Source organism: Rhineura floridana, chromosome 4, assembly GCF_030035675.1.
Source record: "Rhineura floridana isolate rRhiFlo1 chromosome 4, rRhiFlo1.hap2, whole genome shotgun sequence".
Classification (NCBI taxonomy): Eukaryota; Metazoa; Chordata; class Lepidosauria; order Squamata; family Rhineuridae; genus Rhineura; species Rhineura floridana.
Window position 1 is genome coordinate 189,957,105 of NC_084483.1, and position 17,361 is coordinate 189,974,465.

Here is a 17,361-nt window from a genome sequence, read left to right on the forward strand (position 1 = left end):
GATCTGAAGTCACTGGCATCCCAACCCTACAACTCCTGCTTGCTATCACTGGCAGGACAACCAGTGGTTATAGCTTTTCACCAGCTGGGGTCTCCGCCATGGCAGAACCCCCCATCCAAATACCAGTGGTGCTCCTCTTTGCTGGCCAGCAGAGAGGCACTGGCGTACCGTCCTCACCTCCCCCTCTTCAACCTGCCTATCTCCAGCCATCACCATTGGAGAGGGAGGACAGGATTGTGCTCTCAACCTTTCATTTTAAAAAATGATTTAATTCCAATAACTCCAGCAAGAAGAATTCATTGTACCAATTAGGCACAGTGAGAATTAGGAAGTGAGAATTTCTGTCAAGTGGTTGGGAAGAGAGAATCAACTTACATTTAACAAATTAAACATGAAGTATTCACATTAGACAGGTGGAAATGACTAATAATTTGGATGTTCGGGTGATAAATGGACTCCTCTCAGCTAGTTGCCTTTACTGGACAACATTACCCAGATTAAGCTGGATATAGCCATTTTGCTTATGGTTTAAAACTCATAACCAGTGCCCTGAGTTTGCATTGCATCATCAGGCTCAAGAAGAGCAAGGCACACTGCTCTACACAGTTGGAGGCAGTATGTTCCTGAATACCAGTTGCTGGAAACTGTAGGAGGGGAGAATGTTCTTATGCTTGGGTCCTACTTGTGGGTTTCTGGTTGACCACTGTGAGAACATAATGCTGGACTAGATGGGCCGTTGGCTTGATCCAGCAGGCTCTTTTTATGTTCTCTACATTCTAACAGTAGCAGTGAATCCAAATATTTATTTATTTATTTATTTATTTATTTAAGCTTATATACCGCCCAACTAGCAACAGCTCTCTGGGCGGTGAACATTAAAAATACAATAAAAATAACACAAAACTGTACACAAAACTGTACAGTCTAAAATCAAAATATAATAATTTAGAATTAACAGGAATTAAAATGCCTCAAAGAGAAAGGTTTTAACCTGGCGCCGAATACATGATAGTGTCGGCGCCAGGCGCACCTCCTCGGAAAGACCATTCCATAGTTCGGGGGCCACCACTGAGAAGGCCCTAGATCTTGTCACCACTCTCCGGGCTTCCCTATGAGTCGGAACCCGGAGGAGGGCCTTCGTAGTAGACCGTAGTGTACGGGCCGGTTCATATCGGGAGAGGCGTTCCGACAGATATCGTGGTCCCGCGCCGTATAAGGCTTTATAGGTAAGTACCAACACTCTGAATCTGGCCCAGAAGCATATTGGAAGCCAGTGCAAACGGGCTAGCACAGGTGTTATATGCTCAGACCGCTTAGTTCTTGTTAGCAGTCTGGCTGCCGCATTTTGCACTAGCTGTAGCTTCCGAATCGTCTTCAAAGGTAGCCCTACGTAAAGCGCATTGCAGTAGTCCAGACACGAGGTTACCACAGCATGTACCACTGATGAGAGGTCCTCCTTACTCAGATAGGGACGTAGCTGGGCTACCAACCGAAGTTGGTAGAACGCATTCCGGGCCACCGAGGCTACATGAGCCTCAAGTGTGAGGGAAGAGTCTAAGATGACTCCCAGACTACGCACCTGTTCCTTTAGAGGGAGTGTAACCCCATCCAGGACAGGGTATATATCCACCATCCGATCAGAGAAACCATCCACCAACAGCATCTCAGTCTTGTCAGGATTGAGTCTCAGTTTGTTAGTTCTCATCCAGTCCATTGTCGCAGCCAGGCAACGGTTCAGCACGTCGACTGCCTCACCTGAAGAAGATGTAAAGGAGAAGTAGAGCTGCGTGTCATCAGCATACTGATGACAACGTACTCCAAAACTCCTGATGACCGCCCCCAGCGGCTTCATATAAATGTTAAAAAGCATGGGAGACAGAACCGAACCCTGCGGGACCCCACATTGGAGAACCCACGGTGTCGAGCAATGTTCCCCAAGCACTATCTTCTGGAGACGACCCGCTAAGTAGGAGCAGAACCACTGCCAAGCAGTGCCTCCAACTCCCAATTCCGCAAGCCTCTCCAGAAGGATACCATGGTCGATGGTATCAAAAGCCGCTGAGAGGTCAAGGAGAATCAACAGAGTTACACTCCCTCTGTCTCTCTCCCGACATAGGTAATCAAACAGGGCGACCAAGGCAGACCAAGGCCTGAACCCCAATTGAAATGGATCTAGATAATCGGTTTCATCCAATAGCGCCTGGATACAAATACAAAGGGTACTCCTGATATACTGAGCTGGGAGCCTACACAGAGATGGGGGGGGTCTAGCAGGGAATTTTCCCTTTTGAGGTTTAAAATGGGACATGAAAGCCGAGGTTCTAGTCCCCTCTAGATCTGTTCTACACCTTTGATTGTTTTAAATGTGTCCCTGAGATTTCAATCATCATCACAGGAGCCTGACATCATTTGTGTATATGGATGCCTGGCTCAGCCACCTCTTTGAACCAGCGAGGTCAGAACAACAGGAATAGCTGCAGAAGACTGGCATGTAATCTTCCACCTTCAAGCAGGTGCCTATCAACATTCTAGTCCAGCTAGCACCACCACATGAAAAACTAAAGCCAAAGTCAATAGAAAGACACCAACTGACTTCAGATTGCAGAAAAGGCCTTTAAACCACCACATCCCCTCCAAAATAACCCAGTATTAGATAGACTATGAAGAACAGAAATATTGAGTTTCAAATCTCAGTACATACTAGTAAAGTTGGACAAAGCAACATTTCCATATTATTTTTAAAAAAGGCAAATCCCCCAACACACACATACAAATATGCAATATAAAAGTTGCATTTGCTTCTGACGCTAGCTCCAGAATGCTTGCTGCAAAGGCAAAAGGCCTGATGATATGGTTTTCTCATAGAGACTGTAGGACATATTGGAGAACATGAAAAAATTCTCATCATGAATCACAGGATGTTTTTAGCATTCATTCAGTTTGACCTCAGGTATGTTGCCCAAGACTTGGATTTCAGTTGCTGTAGCTTACTCTTTTTCAGAATAATGCCCACTGATTTTTGAGTGACACTTTTAAAAAGATATGCGATCCCACTGAGTGTATTGGTATGTTAAACCTCCAAAACCGAAGCACCTGAGTTCTCTGGGGAAAGAGGCCAACGGCTTTAAAAATATATTCATTAAATATATGTCCTGCTTTTACAGTAGTCTTCTAGGAGTAGGGCTTGCAGTAGACTCCTGTCCAAGGAACCAATCAGCTTCACACCTGCTTAGCTTCTGCAATGCTGCAACATCACATCCTTCCAGACTCACGGCATCTCCAACACTCCCAAAGCCCTAATACTGCAGTTTGTGAAGTGAATCCATATAGTAAAGGATCGCTCCCAGAGCCCAGCTGGTTTCAGTGTTGTTGATTTTTCGGGCAAGCTAAAACAAAAAGAAGACAATGATGTTGGAAATGGAGATGTTTAAAAAAGCATTCTGTCTCGGTGGATATGGAAGTTCTCTCAGTGGATCTCTTGGAACCATAGCAGCCCATTCACACATGCAAGTCATAACTTGATGTTTTAGTTAAATGATGAACATGCATGTGTGTACTAGCCCTCTAAATAAACCAGGGTCACTGTGATTCAAATGTTTTCTCACTTGCAACATGGAAGAACCTGGCTACCTCAAGACTCCCAAGCTTTCATAATGGGAAAGAAGCAGAAATCCAATGGAGTGCTCAAAATAAGGTCTCCATGTTTTAAAAATTAGGGTACTTGTTTTGCAGATAGCAGTGCGATTTGTAGTTTAAGACGTTGACATGCAATTGGTGATGGAGCTGTGATGTTCTGCACATGACTCCCTATATCCTGACCCTCTCTAGAGTTCTCAGTCTCTATTCCACTGCTTCCTAGTCTTTGTCTGCCACCTTCTACTAAGTTCTTAGATTCCAAGATACAAAGAAACTCTGAAAGAGGAATCAGAATATTTGCATATGTACTTCACGTTTTAAAACCTGAATTTATGTTCATTTTGTTGGATAACCACTGTATACCATGTACACTCAGCCCTAAATTCAATATTTATTTATTTATTTAATTTGACTTTTATACCACCCATAGCAAAGCTCTCTGGGCGGTGTACATCAAATAAAAACACTTCACATATAATTTAAAAACCAACTGGTCATCAAGTTACAAAAGGATGTATCATATCACTGTCTGTTAAAACATCAAATACAAATACTAAAATATTAATATATTAAGTGTTAAAAATATTAAACATTAAAACATTAAAATGCCTGGGCAAAGAAGAAGGTTTTCACCTGGCGCCAAAAGGATAGTAATGTAGGTGCCAGGCGAACCTCGTCAGGAAGGGTGTTCCATAGTTCGGGGGCCACCACCAAGAAGGCCCTCTTTCTTGTAGTCACCTTCCGGGCGTCTCTGTGAGTAGGCACCCGGAGGAGGGCCTTCGATGTTGAGCGCAGTGTACAGGTAGGTTCATATCGGGAGAGACGTTTCATCAGGTATTGCGGGCCCGTGCCGTGTAAGGCTTTATAGGTTAAAACCAGCACCTTGAATTGGGCCCGGAAACATATAGGCAGCCAGTGCAAGAGGGCCAGAATCGGTGTTATATGCTCCGACCGCTTGGTTCCAGTTATTAATCTGGCCGCTGCATTCTGCACGAGCTGCAGCTTCCGAACCGTCTTCAAGGGCAGCCCCACGTATAGTGCATTGCAGTAGTCCAATTTCGAGGTTACCAGAGCATGAACAACTGAACTAAGATGTTCCCTGTCCAGATATGGGCGTAGCTGGGCCACCAGCCTAAGTTGGTAAAAAGCACTCCATGCCACCGAGGCCACCTGCGCCTCAAGTGACAAGGACGGGTCTAAAAGGACTCCCAAGCTGTGCACTTGATCCTTCAGGGGGAGTGTAACCTCATCCAGAACAGGTCGAACATCCATCTGGTCAGGGGATCCATTTACTAACAGCATCTCAGTCTTGTCTGGATTGAGTTTCAATTTGTTCGCTCTCATCCAGTCCATTATCGCGGCCAGGCATCGGTTTAGCACCTTGACGGCCTCACCTGAGGAAGATGAAAAGGAGAAGTAGAGCTGCGTATCATCAGCATACTGATGAGAACGCACTCCAAAACTCCTAATGACCGCGCCCAACGGCTTCATATAGATGTTAAAGAGCATGGGGGACAGAACTGATCCCTGCGGAACTCCATATTGAAGCGCCCAGGGCATCGAGTAGTGCTCCCCAAGCACCACTTTCTGGAGACGGCCTGCAAGATAGGAGCGGAACCACCGCCCACCAGTACCTCCAACTCCCAAATCCGCAAGCCTCCCCAGAAGGATACCATGGTCGATGGTATCAAAAGCCGCTGAGAGATCAAGGAGAATCAACAGAGTTACACTCCCTCTGTCTTTCTCCCGACAAAGGTCATCATACAGGGCGACCAAGGCCGTCTCCGTGCCAAAACCGGGCCTGAAACCCGATTGAAATGGATCCAGATAATCGGTCTCATCCAAGAGAGCCTGGAGTTGGGATGCAACCACCCTCTCCAGAACCTTGCCCAGAAATGGCACATTAGCTACCGGCCTGTAGTTATTCAGATTTTCTGGGTCCAGGGAAGATTTCTTCAGAATACTTAAGAATGATTTGTTGTATCTCATCCAGAAGTTTAGAAGGTAAGACATTAAATCGGGCCAAAGAGATTGTCCTCCTATACTTGGGAATAAATAGCCAGTTTAGATAGGGCATCCCATCTTTGCAAAAAAGACCTAATAGACCCAGTGACTGGGGGGAACAGGGACCCTGTGCGGCTGCAGAGAGCTCTTGGATATCAATATCCACTAGCCTATGTTTAACAGTCGCCTTGGCGCTTTCAAGGTCCATGGAAAGCAGACCAGAAGGAGAGAGACCTACTGAGATAACTGCTTTTTCTGTTTGTTGTAGTCTTTGTTATCATGTAGTTTTTATCTCATAATACTCAGTACTATGTTCTGCATTTGTGGTCAGTTGACTGTAAATAAAGATTGACTGATTACTTCTTAAAAATGATTACCTTAAGAATGTGGCTCTTTGGAAAGCCTAGCTCTTCCAATAGCAAACTGACATAGGTGAGATCCATGCAGAGGAAAGGATGCTCTCCTTGTTGAACCTCCATGGTTTTACATACTTTGGGGGAACAAAAAGAATAAGGAGAGGTACAAGCAGATTGTTAATACAACCATTTTGACAAGACATTTTCCTTGCTTGCTTTCTAAGCACATGAGGTCTCTCCTGCTGCGCTACAGTTGAATTGTCAACCCCTTCATGATGCTTTCCTTGTTCAGACGTAAATAAGAAAGGAGAAAGGAGAAATGGCTTACCATTCTTTGCAGCCGTTTCAAATTCACTGACTGCTAGGGTCCCTCCTTTGTCATTATCTAAAGAGAAAAGAATGGCTCTTCAGTTATGGAAGTAGAGAAGGAAGAGTAGTGCTGGCAAAACACCCTACTATTCTAAATGGTTAATTCAAGTAGCAAGTGCCCTGTGCATTTCAAACAGAACAATTTGGCTTAGGACTCACTGAAGTGGTAAAGCTCAGTTTGAATTTAAAACTGCATGTGATTAAATGCTCCTCAATTCAGAAAAAATTCCCTGCACATAGAAAACTAGCATGCGGAGGAAGGCTAAAGTAGAACACTTTCCCCCAAGATCTAGCCTTCTACACAGAGGAGCATTCCGTAATGTGAGCCCCCAATTGTTATCTAGAGTGCAACAGCCTACTTTCACGTTTATCATCAGTGAGAACTAGGCCTTGGACAGGGACAGAATCTATATAATCTGACTTGTATCATGACTGAAGAAGTTATGGTCTTGGGGTTTTGTTTGTCAGTTTACCTTGCTGCTGCGGGGATAGCCTGTTTTCCCTCCCACCATGGGACAACTGTTTAGCCAAATTAACCTCACCAAAAAAAAATAAAAAATGAAAGCATGCACCAATAAGAGGTCCTCTGTCCCCTTGACTATGTGCTACAGTGCCCATCCAGGAAAGGCACAGTCATAAAGAAGGTACTTCTCTTCACCCCACCACCACCACAAGAAGCAAGCTCTGCCAACCATACTAATCCTATCTCAACTTCTGCTAGCCATGTGGACCAGTTGTGGGGCATGAAACACCACAAGTCAAAGCATCCTACATACCTTGACTGTGGAGATGGGAAGTACTAAGACAGAGCAGAACTACCTGGAGGCATCACTGCCAACGCTCCTAAGAATGATGGGAAAAACAGCAGTCTGGCCACTGGAAGTGATGCCACAAAACACACCACTTTTGTGTTCACTTGTAACATTGTACTAGGAACACAGAGGCTATGTTTATAGCCACCCCAGTTGCGCTAGAAAATCACATCATGCACTTTCACTGTAATGTGATAGAATAAGAACGGCAATGAATTGTGAAGAGCACAAAATGTGAAGCATAAAGAAAGTCCTATTAGGACTCATTGTCTCTGATAATAAGACTCCCAAGCAGAGGTCAAAGCAACTGTTCAGCAGGAAGTCCGTGGGAAATTCAGGTAGCTTAATGCTTTGGGGGATCAGAAGTGGGAAGAGTCAGTTTATGAACTTGTAGGAACAGAAAGAATCAGAAGTCTCTTGAGTTCAATCCACTTCCACTATACTTGCCGTTAGCAAACTGGCTAATATTACCCAGGTTAACAGTGACAAATTTCAGACTTAGTTTGTTGCAGCAAAACCCATGAAGAATCCTGTAGTGCCGTACGCTTTTTAAATTTGTTGGGGCTTAAACATTCATCATGGGCCAAAACCCACATCAGAGATGCACAAGTGTGTGATCCTCAGTTGACAGACGTGGGTACGCAAAGGGAAATTAGGAGAAGGGTGTTATTACAAAACGAGGTCAGAAGAGTTAACAACATAAGATCTAAAGGAGGGCACCATTACCATATGGTAGGGGTGGGGAACCTCAGGCCTGGGGCCCAAATGCAGCTCTCCAGACCCCTCTACTTGGCCCTCAGAACTTTCCCCAGGACGCATCCCTCACTGGCCCTGCTCTGTACCCCAAGTATATCATCATCATCATCATCCTGCCCTTCCTCCTAGTAGAAGCCCAGGGCAGCAAACAAAAACACTAAAATATCATAAAAACAAACATCATAAAAACAGAGATATTAAAACAAATCAGCTTTAAAAACATGTTATAACAAAACATAATTAAAAACATATTTTTGCCTGGCTGGAATGTGTCCCTGAACTCTGATAATGCCTCTTGCTTATCTTGATGGAGGACAGAGAGGGGTGTGTGCGTGAGTGTAGAAACAAGCCAATTGTACAGAGGTAAAATTTTTCATTTGTTACTCCACCCACTTTTGTCTCTGGCTCCACCCACCACTGGCATGCAGCCCTCAGAACAGCCTTTCCCAACCGGTGTGCCTTCAGATGTTGTTGGACCACAATTCCCATCTTTCCTGACCATTGGCAATGCTGGCTGAGGCTGATGGAAGTTGTGGTCCAACAACATCTGGAGGCACACTGGTTGGGAAAGGCTGCCTCAGAAGGTGGTGCCGATGGAAATCCAGCCCTCAGTCTGAAAACGGTTCTCCGCCCCTGATGTATGGTGTCAAATGCAAACTAAGGTCCAGTGATAAGAGTAAAAGATCCAGTAAAAAAATGGGAATGACTGAATTCAAATTGGTAATAAATTGACAAAGCAATATGAACAGAGTAAGTTTAACATCTAACAAAGAACAACTACTTTCTGCATTGAGTAGTCTCTCTTCAGTCCAAATGTGTCAGATCTGCCCATGAATTCTAGCACAGCATCTTCATGCTACAGTCTGTATTTGGGGTCCCACTTCAAATCTCAAACAAGATTTGAGCGCTACTATCAATCACCATCATATTACTAATAAAATCAAAAAGCAATTTTACCTATTAAGCCAGCATCCACGGCCAAGTCATAATAGTAGGAAAAAGCATAAAAATCTAAGTCCTTGACTTCATCTGTTCTATGAACCTTTCTGCTGATCAATTTTGCTACTTCTTCAGAACACGATTCAAAGAGAGATTTTCCTAAAAGGAAAAAAGAAATCCCCCTGTACTAATTCAGCATTAGTGATATTCAAGCATGTGAGATTTATTTGCTGTGTATGTGTAGCTAGCAAACAGTTTTAGAGTATTGTTCCATTGTGAACAAGTGAAGTTATTAGAACATCGGGTAAGCAATGGTAACATATCTAATGCTACTTAATAGAAGCATGAAATAATGATACAGTATTTTACCATTAAATAAGGAGCCAGCATTTCTAAACTGTAACCAGTGGCAGGGCCCCAGGCATTGGCACACTCTCCCCTTTCAACAGCAATCCCCCCACCCCTTCCCATGCCGTTCTGGAAAGTCTCTGACCCTTGGGATCAGATTGCAGGGACACCCACTTCAGATGTTGATCTCAGTGCATGGGTAGATTAAGAACCTAAGAAGAGCATGCTGGATCAGGCGAATGGCCCATCTAGTCTAGCATCCTTTCTCATAGTGGCCCACCAGATGTCAGTGGGAAGCCCACAAATAGGGCCTGAGTGCAAAAGCACTCTCACTTCTTGCGGTTTCCAGCAATTGGTATTCAGATGCATGCTGCCTCTGATAAATTTAAATAATATTAATACAGAAGACTACAGTCATGGAAAGAAGCATGCAGGACACCAGGATCTCACTCCTACTGAGAAATCTTATTTGGTAATGCCATTTCCCAGGCATTTTCAAGTAGTATCTACTCCACCGTTAAGTCTAGAAATGTGCTTTCTTGAATTATGTGCATAAAGCTGCATTCTGCACTTGTGTAATATGTTGCATACACACAACCCTAGAGGGGAACTTACGGGAAGGTATTCATAGCTGCCATTCGACTCATGGCCATTTGCAAAAAAAAGCAAGTCCATTTGTTAACCCCACCAAGTTAACAGAAATACTGAAATTAAATTCATATTACCAAATGAAGAGGTGATCAGGTTACTATACCTGCCTTCTGCCCTTTAATTTTGTATAATATCTTGGCATGCTCCCATTCACCCTGGAAACCAGGTGATAAGCAGGAACTTGTTAGCTCTTCACCTTCCTTTACTGTAACAGAGAAAGAAATACACTAACCCAAAGGAAAAGGGATCACATGGAGTTCTTGATCCCCAGATCCTAATAGGCAAAGCATTTCCCCACCTCAGCATTCAATTACCAGCACAATTCTCAGCATGTTTAAATCCTGTCCCTTCAACTGAACATCCGTCATCCTTTACTTGAGAGGCAGTGATACTCTTCTCTTTTTCAGATAGAGCGATCTAAATAGACATTATTTTTTTCATCCAATTTTCTTTATGCAGACACAGTAGTACAAAGAAAAGCTGAAGAATAAGATCCTTTGTTTCCAAAGGTGGATTACTATTTGGTTAAGTTCTCTATATACAGGGGTATAGTCGTCCAGGGTCTCGGGGATTTTAGACCCCTTACTTTTTTTGGGAGAAGGGTCCCAATGTCTCCAGCATCCTACAAGCCAATTAGCATGAAAGGGGAGTGTGTTATCCACTGAAAAGAATCTTCTAACATGCTTCCTTGTCCTTTCCTGCTGATTGGAGCCAATCAGAGTGAAAGGAGGTGAGTCAGCCACTGAGAAGACTCTTCTCAGTAGCTAACACACTCCCCTTTCCTGCTGATTGGCTCATAGGGACATCTGTTGTTGTGGAAGAAGGCATGTGTGAGAAGGAGTGTGGAGATGATGATGGAGAGCAAGCAAGCAAGCGACTGACGGGGTGTGGCTGTGAGGGGGTATGGAATGACTATCATGAAGAGACCCTGCACTTTTGAATTTGCCACTAAACTACTGTCTGTAATTTAAGGTGTTGGACTACTACCTGGGAGACCAGGGTTTGAATCCCCACACAGCCATGAAGCGCAGTGGGTGACCTTGGGCCAGTCACTGCCTCTCAGTCTCATGAAAACCCTATTCATAGGGTCGCCATAAGTCGGGATTGACTTGAAGGCAGTGCATTTACATTTTTTTGCCAGCATGAAGCAATATGTAAATAACATAAAGTACCGTTACTTTTAAAGTAGAGAATGTGACCAACTTTACTAATAAAAAGGGAGATTTTAACATTTGTGTTTCAACATGTAACAAGTATAGTTTTTATTGGGCTGATATTTTTGAATGCCATTGCCCCAGGGCCTTGGGATGGCAAATATTAGAAAATGAAACAAACAAATGATGTGTCATCCCAAATCCCCATCTCTCAAGTTAATAAGCAATACTTACAGGCTTGACCTTCAACTCCTCCTAAAATTCCCAGCCTTGCCGACATTAAACCAAGTCCCAAGTAACTGGAGAGAAGGTAAAACATGATCAAAAACAACACTCTGGCACCAAGAGTATATTCATTTTTATTGTCAGGGTTGTCTCTTAAACAAACAAATATGTACAGAATCTACTGGACTTGGCAGCTATTGTTTTGAAGCTGTCAGAAATTTGAAAAATGGCTTTGTTCCAGACTATGAGAGGTAGAAACCTTATTTATTGCTGCCCTGGGCTCCTGCTGGGAAGAAGGGCGGGATATAAATAAAATAATAAATAAAATAAATAAATTTTATATGAAGGAAGGAGATTCTGTAGGATACAGAAGGTACATTGGAGATCCAAATTTGCACTGGCAACAACTCAAACCGTGCTGAAAACTAGCATTCCTGACACTAAATGAACCATTTTATGCTGAATCAATGCCAGCTACTTTTCTGTATCCAGTTCACAGTGTCTAGGAAATGGATCCATACATACTTGGCCTTCTTTTGTACCCTGTGCTTTAAATAAAAGTGATGATGGGCCAAACTGCAAAATATGCTGCAGATTTTGGTGGAGTGATCCTCACCACCAACAGCAATCTTGCTGCATATTTACTAAATCCAAACTGCATGAAATTGGCCTGAGAAGGATCAGAAGGCAAATACAGTAAGGCAAAAGGAGAGGCAACATTCTCAAGGCATCTAAAGATATTCTAGTTCCTGAGAAGAGGAAAGGCAGGGAAACAATTCTACAGCATTTGGCAGCACAGTCTTTTGTATCAGCTTTGAAGCACTTTTGTTTATTTATAGTTACCAAAAGCACAGCATGTCCTTAAAGAGAAGAGAACAGAGATTTAAAAAAAAAAAGTAGAAGAGGCTGGAAGTTTATTCCACAGAGTTGTGTACACAACAGCCTTCTGTGAATTTAAAACACTATTCTTCAAGTTTCTAGTCCTTCTGGCTTGCAGACAGCAGTAGTCTGAAACAACTGTCCTAGGAATGGGGCTGCTCAGGTCCAGCTAGGTTGTTGGCAAGAGTCCAGGGGAACAGAGGAGTTAATTTACCATACTCCTCTCCTCTGCCTGAGCAGATGAGGAGGTACACAGCCCCAGCCACTAAATTGGTCTTTTCAGACCAAGATGTCAGCAACTGTTTATGCATGATTCCTTATCAAGCTAGGGAAATGTGCACTGTGTCAGGCTTAGAAACCCACAAAGATCTTGGGCTCTTTTTAAAATCAGATCTCTGCTCTCCACACAGCTCCTAGGCAGTGTTTCCCACCCGATGATCCTTGTTGCTGGTCTATACCCTGCTTAATTTTTATTTCTCCCCAAGCTTGACAACAATATTTGTATTTATTAAATAATATTAAAATGGTCCCAGGACAGATTCGACAATTGTTTCTCCAAGTCATATTTATTGAAAATTAAAAACATCAACATAATCAAAGTCGCTAAATCACAGACAATACAAAATTACTAAACGAAAGGGTAAACGATCAGATTATTTTTTGTAAAATGCTTTCATGAAAGAATAAACACAGAATTCTAGGAACTCATAATTACAGAAAATGAGCACAACTTATTCCAAACAAACTGCTGGTTACCCTGGTGCAGAATATTTGACTTTCCTGATCCTTTCTATAACAAGGTTAATTGTATACTCTTTCCCTATTGTACTCTCTCCCAGCTTGCACAAGTGTTCTCCTTTCTCTTCAACTCCCTTCCCTTTTGTCTCATGTTTTTTAGATTGTGAATCTGCAGTCAAGGACTTGTTCTATTTTTGTGGTACCTATTATGTACTTTTATAAGTTACCATGATGATTTAACTATCATCCTTCAAAATGTACTCCCTCCCCAGCACAAGAGAAACTCCTTCCCACAACTAGGGATGGGGGAGAAATTCAGTTCAGTTGGCATTTCAAGGCAAATCTACCTAATTCGCACTTTCCAAAACAATAAAAGAATCAAAACGGAGCCATCCTTTGAAATTCACACTTATCTGGATTTTGCAATGCAGTTCTCCAGCCAAGCAGTGTACAAAAACGCATATATTAGGGGAAAGCGTCTATAAAAATGCATATGTTAATGAAGATAACATACAAAAATGCATTATATTAAGAAACACTGTTTTAAATGCGTGTGTTAGGCAAAGCTACATTATTATATAGCAAGAGGAATTTGCTCTAGAATGCTAATGAATTTTCATGAAGACTTTTTTTAAAAGTCACAGACTGATGGGGAAATGCGAAGAACTGAACTTAAGATTGGAAAAATGAGAATCAGAGAAAACAAAACTGACAGGCTCGCCCGTCCCTGCTCACAACTAACCTGTATGAATACAGATGGTACGTAGTGTTAAACATCTGAAATGAAGTGATGCGGCCAGCAGATGAGCTCTCTAGAACTGCCTATAAAGAGAGAAAAATAGAGCACGTCATGAATATCCCATGCAAAGCAAGGCAGAATAATAAACCAAATGGTCTCAGGAGCATTGAACCAAAGTGTTCTGAAGTTCTTAGAACTGGTCTTTATGCAGCTATTATCTCATAGCTAGGGATGGAAATGTATCTCAGTTTCAATTCTCTCAGTTTCTCATTTTTCCCATCTTAAATTCAATTGTCTACATTTCTAGACCAATTTGCAGATTAAAACAAAATCCTCATGAAAATTCTCCAGCACTTTAGTGTGCATTTTCCCTAACAAATACATTTTTGTAGGCAGTCTTGACTAATGTACACATTTTTGCAAGCAATGTCTCATCTTCTAATGCATTTTTGCATGTTATTTTCACAAAGATATTCATTTTTATACATGCTTTCCCGTAATACATGCATTTTTGTAAACATTGTAAGTGTGAATTTTGAAGGATGGCTGCAATTTGATTCACATATTGTTTTGGAAATTGCAAATTTGATAGATTCAGCTTAAAATGCAAACTGAATCGAAATTCTCGCTCATCTCTAATCATAGCCACTATAAAAAAAATAAGCAGAAAAACCTGACTTGGAGCATCCCATCAGTTGTGGAAATTGAAAAAAGACTGTATATTTATGTTAATGTGTACATTAGGAAACCTGGTGAAATAACAACTCCTTTTCATGGCACTTTCCACTTCAAATAAATGATAAAGCGTGTTTCATACAGGTTCAGAATTGGTATCTGGTCTAAAACACCGGGACGTTTATTAGATTTTTTCACTCACCCTTCCTACAAGCAGCTCAGTTTGACATGCAAATTGCATCCCTTCCTTCATTTTACCCTAACAACTACCCTGTGAGGTAGGTTAGTTTAGAAACATCACTTGTGATAAAGCAGCACTTGTGCCATGCCTCATGGTGAACAGTGTAATATCTGAATTGCAGCTCATGAGCATCTTTACTGTATTAACAAAAAAAGGAGTGCTGCAGTTATGCTACAGAACTTCAAAGGGAACATCTCAAATTTTTTGCAAATATTTTTCAGTACATTCCGGAAACCATTACCAAAAACATAGAGATTAAAGAAACTTCTCCTCAAAAACACAGAGCAACTTGTGTTCGTCCCATATTATTTTCCAAAAGCAACAATAATTACTTTTGGGAAATGTGGGATGGCATTTCCATGAGGACATTGTGAGGATACTGTGAAAAACTTGCATGCATAAACAGCACCAAGTCCACAACAAACTGGTATGTGGAAGCCCACAGCAATCCAGATCATGTAGTCATGGAATCATTCTAGTGTCACAGTTCATGTGTTCGGTCCTACAATCTTAAAGGCAAGGCCATAAGGTTCACTTTAGAAAGAATTGGTGTCATGAAGGGTTCACAGGATCAACACTGAATTACTGTCTGCTTGAGTATTAAGTATTATTAAGTTCTGAATAAGTACTCAAACTGGCATGTTTGACATACACAATCAAACTGGAAGCACAGCAAAGAATAAGCAAAACCCTGGTGGCTCATTACAACAGTTTTGACTAAAGGGACCTGTGCTCTTGTTACCTCAGTGCTTGGACTAAATGTGATCTGAATTGATCCACCTCCTAAATCCAGCATTCCCACGCATCTCTTTCTTGGAACATTCAAGCTATCTGAAATTATTTGATACAACAAAAAGTTAGCCGTCATGAAATCTACACAAGACAACCACCACCACCACCTTTATATGCAGTCAACTGTCCATTCATTCATAGTATTAAATGCATTCATATTAATAAAAATGCATATTAATACAAGCTGGAAAGGGAACAGAAATTATAGAAATACAAGTCATTTAATGTAAGTATAGCCAAACAACTGTAAGAGGCCTAGTCAGAATAGCCATATTCAAAACTTTTGCCACTTGCACAGTGATTGACTTATTTGAAACCTGAGTAAAGTAATCACAAGAGTGGTCTGTAAAGGACTGGGTAACTGGATGCATTAAGTCTTTTCTAGCCCCTTGGTAATAACTGCAGTTAAAGAAAACATGCAAGATAGATTCTACCTCAGTGTTATTACAGGAGCAACATCTAATGTTCACTGCAGCTTTATTGTATCTGCCATCTGAGAGTTTGGAAGGACATTATTTGGACTTTCCTAATACTAACAAACACAATAGCTGTATTTCCACATAATAAGCCATGAATCCTGGCTTAATAAACCATGTGTGAAAAAGCAGCATGCTGGTGCATTCAGCCTGTTAACTCCTCCCTTCTTTGTGTAAGTGGATAAATGAGCCAGGACAGGCAGCTTTGTGTGTCTTCCAAACATGGGATTTTGGTTTGTTGTTCTCAAATTGTAAGCCAGCTTTAAACCAAGGTTTGTTGTTGGCTTATGAGTCCTGGCTTGTTTAGGGGAAGAAAACCAGAATTCCGAGTTCAGACATCATGCAAAGCTATCCATTCTGGGTATGTTTATCTGCTTGCATGAAGGAAGAAGTAAACAGCCTGTGTGCACCAACATACTCCTCATTCACATCATGGTTTATTATGTCAAGATTCATGGCTTAATTGTTGCATGCGACCACAGACAGACAAACTGCCAGGTGTATAGTCCAATTATTCCTGGGCATGTGAACAAAGATCAATAGGAACAGAGTGCCCCTAACACTCTAGCACACAGATTGCTAACTTCTGGCCGAGGGGTCAGATCTGGATCTCCATGCAATTTTTTCTGCCCTCCCCAAGATCCTACTGATTTTGGCAGTGGCACCAAAATGAATGAATAAATAAATTAAATGGTCTCTGACCAGCTGAGCTCTCTAATGGAGATACAAATTGCCCCACACCCAGTCATCAAATTGATCATTTGACGAGTAATTGACCATTTGACAAGTATGAAGAGGGTGATAACTCTCCTTCTCAGATGAGCTACATGGGTCAGCTGCGTGTGTCGGGGAGGGAGCTCTGTGTCCTGTATGCATGTATGTATGTTTGCAAGAGTGTGTGTGCGCAAGAGTGTGAGGTAGCTGCATCCACTGCTGATATGTGGCTCCAGAGGGTTGGCCAAGTATGAATGAAGTCTTTGGGCTGCATTACAGAATAAATAAAACAGCTAATCATTCTCGCTCTAGTGGAAGCATAGCTAGAAAGCAAAACACTCTGCAGGGGCGACTGGAGACTTGTTCCACGTCACCACGTCCCCTCTCTTAATCAACATATACATACAAACATACATACAAACGTTAGACTCACTTCTAAGGTGCATGCTTTGAACACCACTCTAACCCACCTCTCTGAGCAGGGCTGAGAACATCACGGTGTTAGGCTACATAGAGGCCCCTTCGTGCATGGGCACTACATGTGTGTGGGGTATTACGCCCAATGGGTAAATTCTGAGATATCAAATAATTTCTCTTAACAGTGTAATCCTAACCATGTGTACTCAGAAGTAAGTCCTACTGAATTCAATGGGGCTTAGCCCCACATAAGTGGGCTTAGGATTGCAACCTAATAATTTAAATGGGGTGTTTTCAATGCATTTGTGAAGATTATTTTTATCAGGAACTCAAGTAAACTAACTGCTGAGCAAACAATGCTTTATGTGCCATCTGGCTCTGAACCAGTCGGTTTAATATGTGTATTTACGGTGCAAATGCAAGAAATATATTTTGTATGA

At 42.0% G+C, this 17,361-nt stretch overlaps 1 protein-coding gene across 3 annotated transcripts in view; it reads right to left on the bottom strand.

Annotated features, from left to right (window-relative positions):
- Window positions 1–937: 937 nt before the first annotated feature.
- ENTPD6 (ectonucleoside triphosphate diphosphohydrolase 6) overlaps window positions 938–17,361 on the bottom strand; it is a 42,975-nt gene continuing 26,551 nt past the window's right edge. For 2 of the 3 annotated variants that reach the window (XM_061625624.1, XM_061625623.1), the window contains exons 8-15: window positions 15,265–15,353; window positions 13,610–13,689; window positions 11,260–11,324; window positions 9,975–10,076; window positions 8,891–9,031; window positions 6,325–6,381; window positions 6,018–6,130; window positions 938–3,386 (exon numbers count right to left, since the gene is read on the bottom strand). In XM_061625624.1, the coding sequence (XP_061481608.1) occupies window positions 3,297–3,386; window positions 6,018–6,130; window positions 6,325–6,381; window positions 8,891–9,031; window positions 9,975–10,076; window positions 11,260–11,324; window positions 13,610–13,689; window positions 15,265–15,353 (737 nt within the window). In that variant the 3' untranslated portion in view covers window positions 938–3,296. Of the gene's footprint in view, window positions 3,387–6,017; window positions 6,131–6,324; window positions 6,382–7,141; window positions 7,209–8,890; window positions 9,032–9,974; window positions 10,077–11,259; window positions 11,325–13,609; window positions 13,690–15,264; window positions 15,354–17,361 lie in introns of those variants that run through there. The other variant, XR_009762434.1, reaches the window with a different exon arrangement.